The following is a 20715-nucleotide window of genomic DNA, read 5'->3' on the forward strand; positions in this document are numbered from 1 at the left end:
TGGGGCCATATTGGTTAATTTCAATGGACCATTTTGGTTGGGTTATTTTGGTTGATATATTTTTCCTTTTGTGCTCACCCACATGTTTGAGTCTAAGAAATAGGCTTGGGTTTCAAGGCTCCCAAGCAGCTCGGAACTTTCATTTCTCGGCCCGTCAATGGGTCTCATGACAACTTATTACCATTCATACCGCAACCTACTCAAGCAAGCCCCGTGCATTTGAGTGACTTGGGCCCACTTAGGCTTGTAGCATGATTGGGTGTGACATAATGATTTCCTGCTTGACATGGCATGTTGCTTGACATATTTTTTTAATTATGATGCTTGACAGGATAATTAACATGGATTTGTAGAGCTAACGCATTTTATAATCTTAATCTCGATTCCTAGCATGAAGGATTATTTATTTGGCATGGCACGCGGAGTGTGACTCATGCATGGCAGATCTTTGTGTGCTCTCATATATCGCTTTGGGCCATGAATTTATTTGGGCCCAACCGTGAATTTTTTGGGCCTCAACAAAACCATATGAATTAAATTAAGGGATTATATTTATACATACATAAATTGATTACACGATCCAGTTGGTGTGTTAATTAATAGCATCAAAATATCTCATGTTGGGTATTTATAATCCTTGTTGTCGATCCTTTTAAAGATGTTTTAGAGATATACAATTTGGTATTAGTGATCAGTATAATGTTCGTTACAATTTAGTTATGCTTATTCTCTTATCAAATGGTTAATTTGAATTTACATATTCAAAATAAATAAATAAAAATTACTTTTAATCAGTAGTTCAGATGAACACCTATCAAACAGATCTTTTCCTCTCATCTATCTAACTCTTATATCAATGTACATACACCTGAGGAGGTAGAAAGGGGAAGATCATAGAAGAAGTATACTTGACCAAGAAAAGAGGAAGAAATGAAGAGGGAAAAGTTTGGCGGCCAAAAGGGTACCGTGTGTGGAGACACAAAATGATACCAAACCGTATCCTAAAAGCCACATTTCAGCTGTCTAAGATCTAAATCTGATTATGGAGGAATATACACCCAATCTTTTGCGGGCCACACCAATCTACACTTCTGTACTATACTTTCACCAGACAACCAAGAAGTTTCCTCCACCATACGCGCCAATTTTCCAACAACAAATTGGGCGAAAGTTATTTATAATGCTTATGTTCTTAAAAATTAAGTGGAAATACATGTTGTGTTTTAGATCACATACCACTCATCCTTTCACTCCGTTATCTACGTTTTTCTCCATCAAGACAAGTAGCAATGGTTTTTTTAATTTGTTCTCATTGCGTCAATTTATTACATCACACATGTATGTTGAACGAACATATGTTTACAACTAGAGTTATATTCAACAATTAAGAAATTTGAAACTGTTTTACATGCTATTGGTATTCAACTTTTAAAAAAATTAATGTTTGGATTACACACATTTTTTAAGAAGTTAATTATGTATGTGGCCTCTTACTTAGCGTCCCTTGGTTAAGAGTGCTAGACAACTACAATTTGAATACCACCATGGTGTGAATTGCATTAGTTTATAAGGTTATACGGGCTTCAGTCGTAAATATTTCGTTCTTCATAAATGTTTTGTTTTTTTAAAAAACACTTATCAAATAAAATTTACTCACTAACAATCTAATGATATTTCTCTCTAATATCTAAAGAAATGCATTTTTTTTTGGTTGACAATGACGATATTTTAAATTACTCAAATATATGAGGAGGAAATTTGAACTCAAAAGAAATTATAAATTCGAATTTGTCATCAAACAAAAGAAAAATAAAGAAAAATAAATATATTTGTCTAGAAGAAAAGAGGCTGTAGCGCGTGGGCAAGAAAGTAAACGTACAGAAAGTGTGGAGCTGTCTCAGACTAAAAATGTATGTTTATTGTCTAGTCGTCCCCACAGGTCCTCCGGTCAGCCGCGGACTCTGTCGGCTTACCTGGCGGTGAGCCAAAATGCCCTAGAGTAGCCGAGGCACGTGACTTGGCTCCCACTTTGTCGACTTGTCCCTTCAACCCACAACCTCTTCTTACCTTTGGATAGTCCCACTTCTTTTTTATTATTATTATTTATTTCGCCACAGGCTTTAAAACTTGCTATTTGTCTGTTTTATATTTTCTTTTTCTTTTTATACCCTGCTATTTCTTTTTCTTTATATATATAAAACTTGCTACTTGTCTGTTTTAAAACTTGCTCATTAGAATATATATATATATATATATATATATATATATATATTGTACAAGACAGTTTGGCTTTCGGCATGGAGAATATATTTTAAAATATAATATTTGAGTAGAGCTATAAAACTCAATCCAAGATGCAAGATGATGAAGTTCACAATTTTCTCAAGGGAAAATAAGAAAATTTCTATAAACATAAATTACATACATACTTAATAATTAATATCAAATGAATAAAGATATATGTGTGTAAAGCGATCCATGGGTGAGTTGTTAGTCTAGAAGAAATAGTCTTCCCTTCCTAATATTTTTTTGCACGTTAAATTTTTACGTTGATGTATATATTAAAATAAGTGTATGTGCACTTTTATAGGTAAAAAGTCATTTTTTGTTCCTGTAATATGGCGGTTTTATCATTTTAGTCCGCGTAGTTTAATTTTGTCAATTTTATCTATGTAGTTTTGAATCAGAACAATTTAAGAATAAGTTACAAATTTTGTCAAAATTATTCCAATTTCGTTATAAATTATGTCAAATCCTATACTCAAAACGTAATGGAATTGGAAGGAATTTGACATAATTTGTAATGTGTCATTGAAATGCTTGAATTTAAAATTATGAGGATAAAATTGAAACTACGAATATCAAAATAGTAAAATCGGCCAACTACAAAAACTAAATGTGACTTTCTCTGTTAGTTTGATCAATATGAACCCCATGAACATGACCATAATCAGTTAAGTTGTGATTTATGGTACTGATCAAGAATATATGCTATTACTGATTTATCACCCAAAAAACTACACCACCAATTAATGAGATAACCATAATCATGTGTCGAACCCATTACAAAATTGCATTGTCTTTGCATTCACATGAGTCGAAATGAGAGACTTATTCCAACCAAATGAAAACAGCTCCCACTAAAACTTGTTGTGAGTTAATTGAATTCATAGAGAGAGAAACCTAAGAGAGAACCCCTAGCCACCACCCCCATGCTTTTTGTCCTTTCTTCTTCTCTTTTTCCTTCCCTTTCCACATCCTCCCCTTCCCATCCTCTTTGCTTTCCTCTCCCGCATCGTCTCCCTCTTTGTTTCGTTAGCTCGTTTATGACATAATTCTATAATAGATATATGCAAATTTATCATTTTTGGGTGTATCTTCTGTATTTGAAGAGGAGGAAAGTTAATTAGTGCATATCTTTTCTCTCTGGGTGCTTTCAGACAATGGGTTGGGTTTGTGACAACAGAGGTTGCAATTCGGCTGATTTAGTTTCTTTATTTTTGAAATAATTCCCATAAACTGTCTTTGGATTTTGTGTGTGTCTAGTTTTCACCTCTCTTGTTCTGGCTTGGTTTTTCTAATTTTTTATTTTTATTGTTATGAGTATACAATCTTATGTATGAGTTTCTTCAATCATGCGTGATCGTTAGTAGAAGAGCACTGGATTATTTTAATATTGATGTTCAATTTCTTCGTAATTATAATGACTATTTATAATTAGTGCATTTTTGTTATGAATATAATTTTAGAATTTCTATAATTAAAAATAAAAAATAAAAAATAAAAAAAAAACCTTCTTGTGAGTTACAATGACTCTACGTTTTCCTTTTGATGAGCAGTGTGACCTTTTCTTGTAGTAAGTGAAGTATTCTTTTGTTAGAAAAAAAACAAACAATATTAAATCCTTCTATAATAGAATGCTACAATTTAAAATTGGGAAATGTTATTCCTTCCTATTATCGAAATTGTTGGAGTCGAAACAAGTATAGGAGAATTTTTGTCATGCATGGAATAAATAATTCCTCCATTTTCACATAAGACAAACATTTTTCTTGGAAAATCTTATAGAAATATTGATTTCACACAACGTATTGGAGTTTTAAATCCACTAGCGCATATGTGTTTAATTGTTTTGTGCACACCTCTCTAAATCTAAGAGCATATTCTTTTCATTTTTCCTCCCTGAAGTGTTTACCATGAACTCCATAAGAAATTGAAACCAATTTCAGATCTCACTCTTCCTGAAAAAAAATACTAATTTAGAAGAAAAGGACAATGCAATTCAACGGCTAATATTAAAAGTATGTAATCAATCTTTAACATAAAATACTTATTCAAAAATAAAATAAAAAATAATGAATAAGCCAGAAAGGTTATTTATATGGTAAATAAACTTGGTTTTTAACTTTTTACAGTGCAAAGTAAGTAACCCAACAATTGTTAGTTAATTGTAAGAAAATTACACATAGGGGCAAACTATAAATTGCAACATTGACTTATTTGTACCTTTCTTTCCTAAACAATCAATTGATTAGACCATCTCTACCAAAAACAAATTCTTGAGAAGTGGTCCCCCTAATTCCATAATTTTTAATGATAATTAAGTTGTTCTATTATAATAATCAATATGCTTTCCCTTTCTTGTTATTTTTCTCAGCTTTACTGGGAAGGCCCACCATCCACTGTCAGTGCATCTCTCTTTAGGTCTCACCTTTCTAAAACAAGGTTTTGTGCCCTTTGTCTTCCCAATAGTAGACAGCACATAAGGAGAAATAAGAACAGAATAATGCTTTTTGCTTGTAAAAAGACTCAACCTTTAGTTTTTAACCTTTGCTTTTTATACTTTAAGCAAAGCTAAGAGACACCTAAGCTCAAATTAATTGAGCAGAATAATTGTAATTTAGGTCTAGGATTATGCAGCAATTTCAATTGAAAAAAAGAAGTGGTATTTGCTAACCACAGATTTGAATCTTTGCCCATTACCTAAACAGACACTCTGAGAATGGTATTTCTCAATCTTACTTTCCTTACTCAAACTGCATTTTCTTAATGAAAAAAGGAAATGTCGCGTTAATAACCATACAACTTAAAATTAATGAAAAAAGAGAAGAAAAGTGTTATTCTCATTTTTAATCCGTCATCTTACGTTATATCTGTATATTTAAAATTACAAATCATTAAATTTAAATTGCAGAATGAAAAACTAGGACTGCGAATAACAGCTCAAAAACAAAAAAAATTGAGTAAATAATTTGTTTGATTAGATTAAAAAAAAAAGGGGGGTACGTACTTATGAGACCTATGCTGCCTATAATAATAATACTTAATCAGTAAAAGCAATTGACATCCCAAGAAGTAGCATAATTTTTCTGTAAATGCAACTAGAATCCCAATTTTGCTCATTGTCCAAATTAAAAGGCCCGACAAGCCAAAGTTTAATATTATCATTAGCCATCATACCAAGACCAAAAAGTTAAAAATACCATCATACTTGCTAGGAACTTGTATCATTTCCAACCTCTAATCATACCACCGCACTATTATTTTAATTATTCCCATTAATTCTTTCTTCTAAACCTTATCATGCCCACACAAATGACCATCAAAGCAAAAGATAATCTTTGTAATTAGAGGAACACGGCATCGTAACAGCTCCAATTTGTATATGCTTCGACATCAAATTTTATAATATGATTCTCTTCATCTATACTTTTTGTATTATAAAAAAGGTAATCTTTATATTTTTTTTTTATACTACTTTTATCTTTATATCTCTCTTTTATACGAATCACAGTTTGACACATATGTAAAAATAATTCATTTCAAAAACATAAAAAGAAATTTTTTTGCACACATATCACACTGAGCTTGTACAAAAAAAATTTCCTCACATACACTATTAAAGTGTCATGAAATTCGAAGGTAATATTACTGATTTGTAAGTTTTTTTAGAGGACTAGACTGGTTGGCTCTTTATAAAAGACTGGTTGGCTCTTTATAAAATATAAATAAAAAAGCCAAATTAGAAAACAATCAATTTTGTTTCTTTTAGTACAACATGAAGACCCAACAGAGAGAAACAGATTCTTGAAAGATATGAATCATGTCAAGGAAAAATGAGGGTGGGTGGTGAGAGTGCAAGGCGCACTAGCAGACATATGGGCCCCATCATCATCACTCTCTCCACCACCTCTTCAACCTACCCCTCTCTCCCTTCCGTCCTTGCTCTGCTTTTGCCTTTGCATTCTTCCCCTTCTTCCTTTGTGGTCCATCTATTATACCCAACTCTCAAACAAACAAACAAACAAACAAATTCCCACAACTCTCAAACTCCCAGTCTTTTCTCTCTCAAACCCACAATTTCTTCAACCTTAATTTCTTTGACCTCTTCAAAATCTTCAACCTTTTCTCCTGTCTCTCTCTTGATCAATTCATGGAAGGCACACTTGGGTTACTTGGTGGTGGTGGTGGGTCTTCCGGGGGCTCATCAAATGAGTCAGCAATGTCAAAGGTGGAGGTGGTGGAGCAAGACTACGTGGGGATGTCATCTGAGGCAACCTCATACCCAGCTGAGGCAGAGCTTGAGCTGGGCCTGGGCCTTGGCCTGAGCCTTGGTGGTGGTGGAGGTGGTGGTGCAGGGAAGCAGCCAAAGCCATGTGCATGGGGTGAGCGTGGTAGAATCTTGACTGCTAAAGACTTCCCTTCCATGGTGGGCTCTGCAGTTCCTTCTTCTAGGTTCTCTCACAGACCCAATGCTTCTTCTGCTGTTGCTGTTTCTGGGACTAAGAGAGCTGCTGACTCTGTTTCTCAAGAGGGTGGCTCTCCCACTGCTGTAAGGTGAGGCTATTCATGGAAAGCATGCTCTTTTTTTTATTTTTTATATATATTTATTCATAAAAAAAGTATAAATTTTTACTATATTCTTGTGTTTGACTGCTGAGAAAACTGAGAAATTGCACGTTCTCTTCTTGTTTTTGTGTCCAGTCCAGGAAAATAGAAAACTTAAGAAAAACCGAGTAGCTGTGTTTGCTTGGCTTATTTTATGCCCTCTTAAGAAAAATTTAAAAGAAATTTTTTTTAATAACAATTTTCTGTTTCATATATTTATTTTCTTTTTTCTTGATTAATATTGGTCTATTATTATCAGTCTGTAATCTTTTTCGTATTGCATCTAGTTCTTAATCTGTTTTTGACTATTGAATTATAGAAAAAAGAACTATAATCTTTCACTCTCTTTATCTAGTCCTAAATATTTTATTTAAATTTATTGTGTTTTATATGTCATTAAATTGTAGTATTATACTCTGTTGAATGCCCGCTATGTATTTTATCAAAAAGTTCTGGAAAAAAACGGAGAATGTGTTGTTTATTCTGACAATTAAGGTTATGAATGCTCTGTAGCTCTGGTTTTGTATTTTGGATCATTGATGGTTGTATTTTGTGTTATGAAAGCAGTCAAGTTGTGGGATGGCCACCTATTAGTGCTGCAAGGTTGAATAGCTTGGTTAACCAAGCAAAGACTGCAAGGGCTGAAGATGACAAGGAAGACGGGGAAAAATCTAAGGACACTTCTAAGAAGAAGATTAACATGGGTAATAAGACTACTGCTAAAGAGAAAGGGCGTCTCGGATTTGTGAAGGTGAACATGGATGGAATTCCTATAGGGAGGAAAGTGGATATGAATGCTCACTCTTGCTATGAGACTTTAGCTCAAACACTGGAGGACATGTTTTTTAGCCCCACTACAGCTATTGGTTAGTTCTCTTTCTTTGCTTTTGGTACCTTTGGCACAATAGAAACGAGGACTTTAACTCAAAAGAATGGAGGCTCTTTGTTTTGGTTCATGTTATTATCATCAATTGGTCAGTTTTGATGCACTGTGTATGTGATGTTACTACTATTGTATGACAATGGTTTTGTGCTCGTGTCAGGTGGAGACAAGGAACAAGCAACAAAACCCTCTAAGCTTCTGGATGGATCCTCTGAGTTTGTACTCACTTATGAAGATAAAGAAGGAGATTGGATGCTTGTAGGAGATGTTCCTTGGGGGTATGCTTCTATCTCTAATCATTAGTTTTGTTAAAAAAAGAAAATGGGATGGTGAACCTAAAAAAATAAAGAGAGCAATGTACTTAGTAACATCTAATTTGACATTCCCGGAGTTTCCTTCTGTTACTTTCTAGTAAATAATGCTGACAGTGTGTTTGCTATTTTTATGGTATATAGGATGTTCATCAGCTCAGTGAAAAGGCTTCGTATCATGAGGACCTCTGAGGCTAATGGACTTGGTATGCGTTTAAAATCTTCAAGCCTATTTATGGCTTTCCAATTTCAGTTTGTTAGTTTATCGCATTGGTACGAGATTATGAGGACCTCTGTCTAATCCCGATTAATCATTTATTTACAGCTCCAAGATTTCAAGAAAGCAGTGAGAGACAAAGAAACAAACCTATCTAGAATAGGTGCTGCTGCCCGATTATTTTTAAGTCTGGTAAGATGAAGGAAACCTACAGTTTGACAACAGAAGGAAGTAGAAATTTGATGAGACAGAGTGTGAAGATCGGCTTCCACTGGGCTTTGCTTGCTTTTCTTTCAAAACCATTCTCTGGTTCTTGCTGGTTTTTTTTCTTTTTTTCTTCTGGTAGGCCATATTGTTTTTTAGGTTTTACAGCCTCTTACATAGTGCTAGCATACAGGCCTGCATACTCGGCTACATATGCTGCTTTCTCATACTGTAAATATGGGAGCACTTCATATCTAGAGTGTTGAGTTTGCTTCAATCTAGTGGACTCGTTTTTCTTGGTGATAGAAGAAAAGCTTGTATGGTTTTTGTTATTTATTAATTATTTTGGTTGTGTTGATTAGCAATTTATTTATTTATTTATACTTCAGCCTCGTTTTAACTTGACTTTTGAATCATGGTACAACAATTATACTGAATTGGTAGCATAATAATTCAATTCTGAAAATATGTATGCATTTCCTATTGGTGGTAGCTGTGGTTTTGTATTCACAACAATTGCCTGCTCTTGCTAACTGGTACAACTGACAACAATGAAGGGGACCCCAATCTTCTGCGTCTTCATAATAATTTTTTCTTCTGGGTCCAAACTGTCATAATTCTGAGAGCTCTAGCCTGTAGAAGAAATTGTCATCATTTTGATGGTCTGATTTCTTTGTTTCCTCTTTCTGCTCTTACCTTAGTCAATTGGATTAAAGCTTGCGTCTCCAGACCTTCTTGTGACTGCTATGAAACTTTTATCTAACGTCATGATGGTAAAATCAGATATTACTTAGCAGAAACTCTCAAGACTTGTACAATTGATAATAAGTTCATAACTAAACAATTCTCCAAAGTCCCAAGTGGTGAAGATGCGCTAAACTTGTTATAATGGGTGTACACTGTCATGTCTTGTTATAATTGGTGTACACTGTGATGTCATGTGGTGTTGTCGTCGGAAACAAAATTTCTCTAGATAAGCCTCCAAACTTTTATTTGTCTTGTTCTGTATTTTTCTCAACCAAGTTGTTCTTTGTAGAGGGTAAAAATTATGTAATCATTTAGTTTTTGACCTCAGATTACTACCCAGTGAGTTGATGGATACTGGACAGTGGCGGTCCTACTCTACCATATTTACCTTCTTTTAATTAATTTGTGGGACAACTGTATCTTATTAATGCTCGCAGTCATGCTAGTCTCTGTTCAACTTTCTGATCTGACTTGCATGCTTTTTCTTGCTGGTTTCCATTCCATATCTTTGATGAAGGAAAAACTCAAAGACATTGGCAGAAAGTTACAACTGAAAATGGCTAATTGACTCTGCCAATTTCAACCTTTTCTCAATTTGAACAGTAATTGAATGACTGAGCCATCATTAAAGCTCTTCTTGAATTTTTACTTTTTGTTTGGGTCTGAATTTAAAGCTCTTCTTCACTTTCACCAAAACTTGCTGAGCATGCAGCCTCAAGAAAAACACTTATAATTGCTTTGGAACCCAACAGCTGGAAAGCTTTAAGTTATTACCATTTCCCCTTTCTGGGTTGCACTGTAAAGTGATCCTAGGAAGCCCTTAATGGGTGGAGAAAAAAGACAGTCACAAGTGATGAGCTTTAATGCCATACAGGGCACACAGTGGCCAATTTTAGATCAAGACTGTGACCCAGCAAGAGTTTGTGGTGGGGTTTGGTATATTGATTATGGCTGAGAGACTTCTGTTTGATTGTGACAATTGTTTGGTTTTTGGATTCATTTGTGCAGACATTTTGGCATGTGTTCTGCTAATTGATTACTGTGTTGTGGAATTAGGCAAAAAATTAAAAAAACTTTTAACTTTTATAAAATGTTCTTCATTTTTTGCAATTATATTTGAGAGAGATGTTTTAAACTTGGTATTTCCTCAGGACCCTCCCACAAGTATTGTACGTTTATTATGCAGGAAGTGATCTTCACCATGATGCATAAAAGTTACTGAAAATAGAAATAGCAACAATAGTGTTTGTTTGGGGCATTTCAAAATTCAATGAGAGAATAAATGTTTTGGTCTAGTAAAAACAAGTTCAAGATAAATAGTTTTAATAAAAGAAAACAGAACAAAGTCAACGGGGTCTAGCTCAGTGAAAGAGGGCCTTGCCTTGACTTGCATACTACAAGTCTCAGGTTTGAATCCCCACAACATCGTAATTGTGTCTGTGTGTGTGTGAGAAATCCCCCTCCTTTCTAGTTTAGATTATGAAGAAAACAAAATAACTTTGAGAAATGAAAAGCATGTGCAACCAAAGTTCAGATTTATGACGCTTTCCAAGTCCTCTGAAGTATATGGAGAAGCAAGATTCGACCTGGGAATTGAAGTTGCTGTCTGTTGTTGAGACACAGACCTGCAACGACAATCCCTTTCCAAGAGTAACATAAGAAGAACAAAGGAACAGACAAAAGTTTGGTCTTCCAAGTTATAAGTAATATATATGTCAAAAGTGATGGGGGTTACCCAAGTTGGAGCTCTATTTTTCAGGTTTCTTTTTGTTTTCCTGGAGAAAATTATGGACATTGTCATACCAATTTGTCTGAAAACTCTTAAACCAGTGTAAATATATAATGCAGACCACAAAAATAAAGTGTAGCATTCTTTTATGACGGCTGAGACACCAACTTCTATGCTCAACAGCAAAATGCACAAAAGAGTTTGTTTAAACCAAAATTTCTATCCTCTGAATTTGAATGAAAACATTTAATGTTGAAACAAATAGATTAAATGCTGCAATAAGCTTTTAACATTTAATGTTGAAACAAACAGATTAAATGCGGCAATAAGCTTGTAAGGTTTTTTTTTTTTTTTGGTGCAACAATAAGCTTTTAAGTAAGTGTCATTTCTCCTAATTTAGAAAACAGAGGTCCATGGTTCAAGTTCAACCTGTATTATTCAAGTGCAGATACCCTTCGGGAAAGTGCAGGGAGAAAGTTGCTAGCATTCCCCTAAGCTTTTAAGCCAAGCCTCATAATCATTGATTTTAGCTGAAAAATTAGGATTTCCCAGCTGAACCAAGCAATCGGAAATCCCCATGGGCAGAAACCCCCCACATTGGATCTGGTTTTGCAATTTTTATGTTACAGCACGAAGAAATAGCAAATTGCTTATTAAGACGGGTTGAACCCGCAATCACACTCAACCTGTTAAGCACCCTTCTTTTGCTGAAAGTTAAGAACTTGAACGAAGAAAAAAAAAACCCACATGATTTCGGTCTTCGAATTGAGAAACTTTCACTATTATGTTGTATCTTGCACTTCTATGTAACATACAATAAATTCTTGAATAGAACAGATATATACAATGCCTCTCTTACAATAACTGGTCCAACCAGCACACGAGGGATGGATGTGAGATGGATGTTGTATACATTCGTTGTATGTGAGCATTTTCCTTACAACTTAGCTTAACTTCTAAAATCAGGATAAGGTCAAATTAGAACAAATTTCATGCAAGCAGAGGTCACCAAAAGTTGTGCAGTGATGTTCACTGAGACACCCCCTTTATTTTCTGGTCATAAAACATTCTAGCATTCTTACTAACAATTACACACATAAATACATATGGCACTGACCTGTTAATCACACAGCATACAAAACCTTTGGGAATGGTTTCCCATTATTCCTTAATCTCCGCTACCTAATAACTTATACTGGCAAGAATACAAAGCAAACACACTGATCAAATTTATGATGATATCAATTGCCTACTGCAAAAACTCTCTTGGGTCGGTGACATAGCCAGTCAAAGCAGATGCAGCAGCTGTGTAGGGGGAAGCAAGATATATCTCGCCTTCCTTGTGGCCCATTCTGCCAGGGAAGTTCCTGTTTGTTGTTGAGACACATACCTGCAAAGACAAAATGGTATAATGTACCACAGAAATAAAGAACAAAAATAGTTATCAAAACGAAGATATTTTCCTTGTTCATATAAAGTGGCACCCAATAATAGTAGGCTAGTAGCACTGAGAAGTGGATGTTCCAATATCCAAAAACATATTTTTTAGAGTTGCTTAATCCAAATTCATTTTTCCTTAAACATGAGGGCATGACCATTGCGAATGTGTTGCAGGTTAAGGAATAGACTTGCCTTAGGTTCATTCAAGCGAGCATAGGTGTCTTTAGGACCACCTAAGCAAGCACCGCAACTGGGACTCGCAGGCGTGTCACATCCAGCTTCCTCAAATATCTGTGAGCAAGTCTTGCCACCAGATCCTGGTACTGGAAGACTATACACGTCCATCCAAACCTACAGATTTTAGCATATGCAAAATATAAGTATCATCATGTATTTCATAGATTCCTTCATAAATTTATACTACAGACGTTGTCGCCTAAGACTTAATTCTGTAGCATGACAAACCTTTTGGGTAGCAGGCACAAGAAATGTTGGCACTTTGACCTTTTTGCCCTGCAGTAAAGCAATTAGATCTTTAAAGCTAAAACCAAGAAATGAGAAAATTTCCCAGAAAATCAAATATAAACCCGGATGTGAAACAGTAGAAGGATCTACAATACAAACATGCACTCATTACCAAAAGCAAGTGCTAAAAACGACAAATAAAAACATTGAATTAAAAAAATCCAAACTGTACCAGCATACCATAACCCACATAATTGTGAAATTTAATAATGATAAAGAAAATACAGGTTGACTGCATTAATTTTGATTAGCAAAACGCATGTGATTTACAAATTGCAAATCATCATCAATACATAACTACACTTATATGCATTTATTTGATAATAAAACATTCGGATGCTTATCAAAGTCAGCACACGCTAACAATATTAAAATTCTTGAGCCATAGAGATTCGACTCCTTACTGATGCCAGAAAAACTTTAGCTGCAGCCATAAAATCCTCTGTTTTTCCACCAGTACAAGAACCAATATATACTCTGTCAATTTTCACATCTTTGCATTCTCTTGCCAAAGCACGATTATCAGGAGAATGAGGCTGCAAAAAAAAAAACAACATTAGTAGGACAAGAGAGGAAAAATTGGCAACCTTTGAAGATCTAAAACAGAGACTAAACATTATGAGATTAATCCATGTGCTACTCACCTTTGCCACCAATGGCTCTAGTTTTGAGATATCAAATCTGTACTCAGACAGAAATCTAGATGCAAACAAAACAAACTTATTAATACAAATGAATTTGCAAATATCATGATTATTAAGGACCAAAATAAAGTAGGTCAATACAAGGGATACAAAAGGCCAGCATGAATTATTCATTTTAACATTCAATTCTCTTAAATCTGACAAAAATTTACAAATGATAAGGTTACTAGCCAGTGATACAATCTGAACTAAGCTACAATGGTAAATGACCACATAGTACTTAAATATGGCACTTAAATATGTATATTTTCAAAAAGAAGACTGCAGAATGATATCTGGTTATTCTAGCTTAGAATTAGAACCTCAAAATCCCAGTAAAATCATATTCTGAAAAGCTGACTTCATAATACTGGTAAATCTTGAAGGTACTTAAAAATGCATTAACCATAAAACTAAACAGAAAATTTTAGAGTGCATGTTTACATTGAATGCAAATACATGCTTCAGATTTCAAAGTTATTAACAACAGAAGTATCACATTATAAGCTGGATCATGAAACGGAATAATAAAATGTGGGTATTTAATAGCAAAAACTACCTTGCTTTGTCATCACTGTATACAGGTTCATAGGGCACAGAAGTCTTATCCTGCAATTCAACATATAATATTATACAGGTGGTGCTAGACAACACAAATGTATGTGACAGGTAAAAAAAGAACAAGATCTGTTGCAAAACTACCACGAAAAAGTAATGTCTGTACCAAGATAAAAGCAAAACCCTATGCATGGCTCTAAGGTAAGGCTTGCTCCCAACCCCATTCTACTGATTCTAAACTCAGCCTTGGGCCTGCTGCCATAAGGCATACCATTGTGTGCATGTGAGTGAGAGAGAGAGAGAGAGAGAGAGAGAGAGAGAGAGAGAGAGAGAGAGAGAGAGAGAGCTATCATAGCATTTGATGATTTGTAGCACTAACCTCAAGGTACTTATATGTGGTGCTATCAGCAGGAACAATACCATTTTTACCCCCAGCCTCAACAACCATGTTGCATAATGTCATCCTTTCTTCCATCTGTCCAGCACAGGTTCATTAAAGAGTAATTAACAACTGCAACCAGATGAATCATGTCATCATACATGCATTCAGTGAGACCTTTAAATTTCACTTACAGATAAGCTTTCAACAGTGCTGCCAACAAACTCCATAGCTTTATATGTTGCACCAGAAACAGATATTTCACCAATAATCTGCCAGATGAAAATCATTTATCAGGGCAACAACGGAAAGACTGGTTGTGTTCGTCAAGTTATAGATCAAACAACTGAAAATCATAAGCTCTATCGAACTGATATATTATAACTTTTCAGTATGTCATGAACAATGAACGGAAACAAATGCCTTTAGACTTGGTTAAACTTACTTGCAGAATCAAATCTTTGGCAAGCAAATAGTCAGGCATTTCACCATCCATCACAAATCTCAATGTTGGAGGTACCTGCAATTTAAAGAAGGCAATCAGAAAAGTAAAAAAACACAACACAAATTTATTGACCACAACAGAAATTATGAGTTTAAAGATTTAACTACCTAGATCACACACAGCTCATACAGGAATGACAAACACATTTAGCTTCTATTGTGTGTTTTTGACTTTTTGAAAATTGAGAAACCCAGGCGAGGAGTATACCCCATCCTTAAATATTAGAAACTGAACATGCCTACGATAACAGAAATAATATTCTAAGAAGTCCACCTAGAATATTTAATCTAGGGTTTATGGCACAAGTGTGGTACTAGTGCTTAATTGACATGAATTTAGCATAATAAACACATGCTACTAGAGTCAGTTCTTTGATACTGCATGTATGTACCCGGCTCAGGCAATTTTAGTTACTTCTAGCCAAACACAACCATCCAAAAATGTCTAAATCAAATCCTTTCAAGTGCCCTATCATCACCTTCATGGCCACAAATAAAAAAAAGCAGAATGATGGCATAATAGTTCTGAAAACTTATAGATACACACCTTTGGACGTCAGCCCACACACCATTCATTTAAATAACATGCAGCTTATTCAATCCTATTGTTTGTCACCACCTACTATCCGAAGCACATTTTATATTGCTTTCTTATCACTTATTATGACATAATTTAGTAAAATTACGAATGTGTACAACTACATACATAGTACCTGATGTTTCAAGTCAAATACTAGTTGTCAAAAATTGATGTTTCTATCAATACATGTAACATTAACACATGGGGCATCACCTAGATGACATGTTCATATCCAGAACAGAAATGTTTATGCATATACCAATGTCGATCATTAACTGAATCACTACCCCCTCAAACAATTTGTACATGTCATTATTCATACCAAAACCAAAGACATAATCCAACGTACAAGCCGAAATAATGTTGATGATTCATTATAACAATGTTGATGATTCATTATCCCTTCATTTATTACACAAACTCAGACACTAATTATATATTACTCTAAAATCATCACCAATTGCACAGAAGGTAAGAAATAACTCCCAAACCATTAGTGTCACAAGATCAGCAAATAATATCAATGCCTCAGAAAATTTTGATAGGTGTGAAACACAATATGAAAGCTAAACAGGGAGAATGGGAGCCGTATAATCTTATATTAATGGAAGTCAAAATATCCGTGGAATTACACCATTTGCATGACATCTTTTGGTCAGTGATAATTATATGTGATTGGGAAAGTAGAAATGAAAACAAATCTGAAACATTTGCAAACCTTGAGCAGGAGCTTCCCAGTGCCCAACACAAAACCTGCATCAGTGTTCCCGATTCCAGTAGCAAATTGTCCAAAAGCTCCCGCAGTACAGGTGTGAGAATCTGTACCCAGTAGGACCTGAAGGCAATATAAAGTGTTTGATTGCTGTTTTTTGGATTCTAAAGCCATAAAATAGTAGTGAACTCTGCAAAATGAAAGTACCTCTCCAGGCCTGCAATGGCCTTCTTGAGCAAGAGCAACATGGCACACACCCTTATAATCTGGGTTAGCCTGCAAAAATGTGAGTTAAACTCAATATCTGAAAATAAAAGCAAATAAACCATAAGAAACAATACGACTTCAGAGCCAAACCTTAAAATTACTCAGATCCTTGATATCATAGAAGTACTTGATGTTTTGTTCTGTGCAGAAATCCCTCAAAATATCCACATTACGATTCGCACGTTCATCACTTGTAAATATATAATGGTCAGGTATAATTACAATCTTTTCACGGTCCCAAACCTGTAATGTCAAAACGATGATGCAATATTTATCCCCCAAGAAAACATAAATAATGCAGCGATTACAAATTTCAAATATGGAAAATAGACATTTTTAACAGTAAAAATACACACAGCAAGACAGAGCTGAAGATGTAAGCTTAAAAAAACCAAATCTACGCCATCAAGCTATGAGTCAGGCAAATATTATCCATCAACCAATTATCGGGGCATTTGGATCCCTAACACTCAATTCTGCTCCTGAAGGAAGCACCACAAGGATTTAGCCAACTCTACTCTATCTCTTTGTATATAGTTTCCGATAGTTCACCCTCCCCTTTCTTTTGATGTTTGAATAATATCTGAACTTATTAATCATCAATTTTTTTTCCCTCCACGCCTCCCACAGGAAACTCCTTAATTTATCAACTTTCCTAGCCACCCTATTGGACAATCTTAAAAGGGACATGAAATACATAGGGAGACTACTCAGTATAGGTTGAGTCAAGATAAGTCTCCACATCTAGCAACACAGCCTTCTTCCACTACCTATGTCACATGCCACTCCCTTTGCTAGAGACCTCTGGATCTATCCTTCGCATTGATTGCTACCAGCACAACCTTGGGTGTGTTAATCTTTCGGCCTGACATCACTTAAAAGAGTGATAATCTGAACAAAATTGGCAAATTTCTCCACCCTAACTGTCAAGAAAAGAAATGTCATTCGCAAATTGAAGGTGAGACACTTGTTTTCACTCCTTCCCCACTGTGAAACCCTCTATGAAATAACAATTTCTAGCTCTCAACAACAACCTCCTAAAGATCTCAACAAATGATATAAACAAAACGGGGTAGAGCAACTCCCACCTGTTGTAGCCCCGAAGAAGCTCTAAATCTTCCTTTCGACCTCCCATCTATAATCATTGAAAAGCTAAAGAAGCTCGGGCAATGAATAATTCACAGCACCCACTTCCTGCCAAAACCTATTCTATGCATTTCTGAATGTGATCATTACCATTGCTAGATAAAGAGAGTCACCCTGACTTGATCAATGAACCTATTACGTCTCACTTAAAATTTATGCCAACTCCTTTTCGTTTTTGGTTTGTAAAGCATGTTTAGATAACCTAAGAATATGGCTTCGATTGTGCTGCTTCAGGGGCCATCCCGATTTCCTCGCCCTAGTTCAGCTCTTAAAGTTTAAGAGGGAGTTGGGCTGGTGGGTGTTTAATACACTGATGTTTTTGGCAAAAAATGAAGTACCTTGGCGTTCTGGCCGAACTCTTTCTTGAAGATCCCAAAGGAACCAGGGCCACAAACATCATGTGTCATCAAAACATCGACGTTAACCCAAACATTCTCACCAGGGCTCAACTGGGTTTTCTCAGAAGCTCTAGCAAATATCTTCTCAGTCATCGTCATTCCCGTCTTGACCTGAGAATGAATCAAAACCCAATGTAAAAAACCATGAGCTGGAGATTCCCATGAATTATAACCGCACAAAACAATGAAGAAAAAGGGAAATAAAGATCCTAACCGAGCCAGTAGTGGCAGGTTTGCGCTCTGATTGTTTTGGTGCAGGGACCGAACAGATTGTCTTGGATGTTCTCTTGCATTTCTGACTGGAAAGCGGCGACGCGGAAGAGAAAGCAGAGAGACCCAAATCTTTCTGCGGTTCAAATCAAATTTCAGAAGACATGGTTTAGTGAAACAGGAAAACAAAAGGAAAAAAAAGAGTTAAAGACTTAAATGTGAGAACTTTATACGGGTATTGAACAAAAAGAGAACACCTTGTTGCTGATGAAAGAGGTGGATGGTGGAGCAACAGTGGAGCAAGCCGCCATGGGCGTGAAACGTGTGGTTATTCAGCAAAACACAGTTTTCCTAATGAAAAGCAAGTTGGGGTTTTGGTTTTGTGTTTGTTTGTGTTATTGAAACTGAGGGGCGGCGGCTGAGGGCGTGAATTGGGGCACAGTACAGATGACAAGTGGAGGCGTGTGTGCTTTATTTAAAATTAGCTACAAAATTTTAACCTGTTAAAAGTGAATATGTGGAAAAAGCAGGCTACATTCCGGATTTTTCTTTCTTTTATTTATCTATTTTATTTTAATTGGTTTTTTTTGTTCTTTTTAATCTTATTCAAGGGGTAAAATTAAGTTTGGCGTTGTAAAAAATATTCACCCTGTCTATCTATCCGGATTATCACTTTTGTTCGTTCTATTTTGGAAAGGCTTAATATCACAAAACATTCTTAAGGTTTACGAAATTATCATATTACATCTTTAATATTTTTTTTATGTCATTCGTGATCTTTAAAGTTAGTATATGTGATCACAAAAGGTCTCTGCCGTTAGGTTCAGTAAAAAACTCCGTTAATTTGTTGACGTGACATATATAGTAAAATATTCATGAGATTCACGCACCTATCACAAATAGTTCATGCGAAATTTCTTAATTTTTTTCATTTAAAATTCATAAAATTTTGGTTTTCTTTTTTAAATTTTATGAATTTTGAATTATTTTTAAAAATTAATTTTTCATCTCCAATAATATAGTGTCATGTGTATTTAAAATACAACATATATTTTTAAATAATTTAAAATTCACGAGGCACATGCCTGTTGGATTCTATCAAGGCTGACGTCAGCGCGTGGAAATCAAATTTTTTTTACCGTTGGCGCATGTAATTCACGCGCCAACGGTAAAAAAAATTTGATTTACCATGCGCTGAAGTCACAAAACCCAGGCTGAAGCCTAGGCGGAACTTGCCTTTGGGCCTGCCCAGGCTAGTGGGACCCAGCAGTTGCCCGAGCTTCTTCTCTTTTGCTGGAGCGCTTTTGAGCTTGCCAGGGGGGCCTTTCCCCCCGGTTTTGGGTGAGCGCTGGAGATGCTCTTACTGAGCAGCAAGGCTGCTGTATCCACCATGACACAAAATCAGGTAATTAACACTAATTATTCATATGAAAAATGTGATTCTACAAATGGAAAAAATTACTTATAACACGTGTTATGTGATTATACTAAAGTAATTTTATAATTTCTTTTTATTTTCGGACGTGGCATTTGAGGGCCAAATTCTCCCTTAAACAAAGTATAATAATCAAAACGATCCCTCTTAATAAGTTAAGTTATATATAATATGTGTGTACATATATGATCTCACAGTACAATATAGTTTTGAGAATATAAATTCTTTTTTTTTTTTTTTTTTTTCCGTCAAATAATTATCTTGTGTTGCACTGACGCTATTTGTTGATACGCATGCAGCCAAGCTCGTCCCATGATGAAGATTCTGATGTAAGTTATCTTATTTCTTTTTTACAAATGCAATCTTTTTTGCCTTCATAATCACTCAGCAGTAATACCATGTTGCCACAATTTTGGCTTCAACTCAAGGTATCGTTGGAGGATTTTGTTCTGGATCAACAATGAGTTGTGGTTTCGATTTTGAAATTCTCAAAGAATTAATGTAGACTAATTATGGTAGCCACACAGAATGTTCTTTAGTTTTAACCCATAAAAAACTTAACTAATTTGGAAGAAAGATAATTAATTTTGCTTAATTAATATAAAACCAAAGCCACCTAATTTTACCAAAAGGACATCCAACAACCCTAAAATTACTACATGTGCCATTGTAGAATTGTACCAGAAGGGTAGAATTGTCTTATCAAAAGGGTAGAATTGTCTTATCAGTTGTTATTTTTTATCTGGCCCAACGAATCTGGGCCTCTCTTTGGGCTAATCCAAAATAGTAGTTTTTTCCTCGGTATTAAAACTAAAACCAAAATATCCAATATCTTACAAACTAATTAATAAAGTTAATTATGTCTAAAACCTAATTTTTCTTTAATACTACACTTAAGA

The 20715-nt window shown here is 35.1% G+C and overlaps 2 protein-coding genes across 3 annotated transcripts; one reads left to right on the plus strand and one right to left on the minus strand.

The window, feature by feature from the left end:
- Positions 1-6116: 6116 nt before the first annotated feature.
- On the plus strand, positions 6117-8864 carry LOC117637609 (auxin-responsive protein IAA13-like). 2 transcript variants are annotated; one of them, XM_034372541.1, is made up of 5 exons: positions 6117-6837; positions 7453-7754; positions 7932-8049; positions 8227-8288; positions 8408-8864. In XM_034372541.1, exons 1-5 carry the CDS (start codon positions 6434-6436, stop codon positions 8455-8457), a joined length of 936 nt encoding a protein of 311 aa, XP_034228432.1. In that variant the 5' UTR covers positions 6117-6433; the 3' UTR covers positions 8458-8864. The 2 variants fall into 2 exon arrangements, with proteins under 2 accessions (XP_034228432.1, XP_034228440.1); XM_034372549.1 differs by having other exon boundaries at positions 7456-7754.
- A 3118-nt stretch (positions 8865-11982) lies between these two features.
- Positions 11983-18848, minus strand: LOC117637316 (3-isopropylmalate dehydratase large subunit, chloroplastic). Its single transcript, XM_034372182.1, has 15 exons — positions 18639-18848; positions 18386-18517; positions 18112-18282; positions 16718-16870; positions 16568-16636; positions 16367-16483; positions 15010-15084; positions 14759-14836; positions 14565-14660; positions 14187-14236; positions 13589-13643; positions 13349-13480; positions 12885-12932; positions 12612-12770; positions 11983-12369 (listed from the first exon to the last, which is right to left on the minus strand). Exons 1-15 carry the CDS (start codon positions 18690-18692, stop codon positions 12229-12231), a joined length of 1530 nt encoding a protein of 509 aa, XP_034228073.1. The 5' UTR covers positions 18693-18848; the 3' UTR covers positions 11983-12228.
- Between the last annotated feature and the right edge of the window lie 1867 nt (positions 18849-20715).

This window comes from Prunus dulcis, chromosome 1 (assembly GCF_902201215.1).
Source record: "Prunus dulcis chromosome 1, ALMONDv2, whole genome shotgun sequence".
NCBI classification, from domain to species: domain Eukaryota; kingdom Viridiplantae; phylum Streptophyta; class Magnoliopsida; order Rosales; family Rosaceae; genus Prunus; species Prunus dulcis.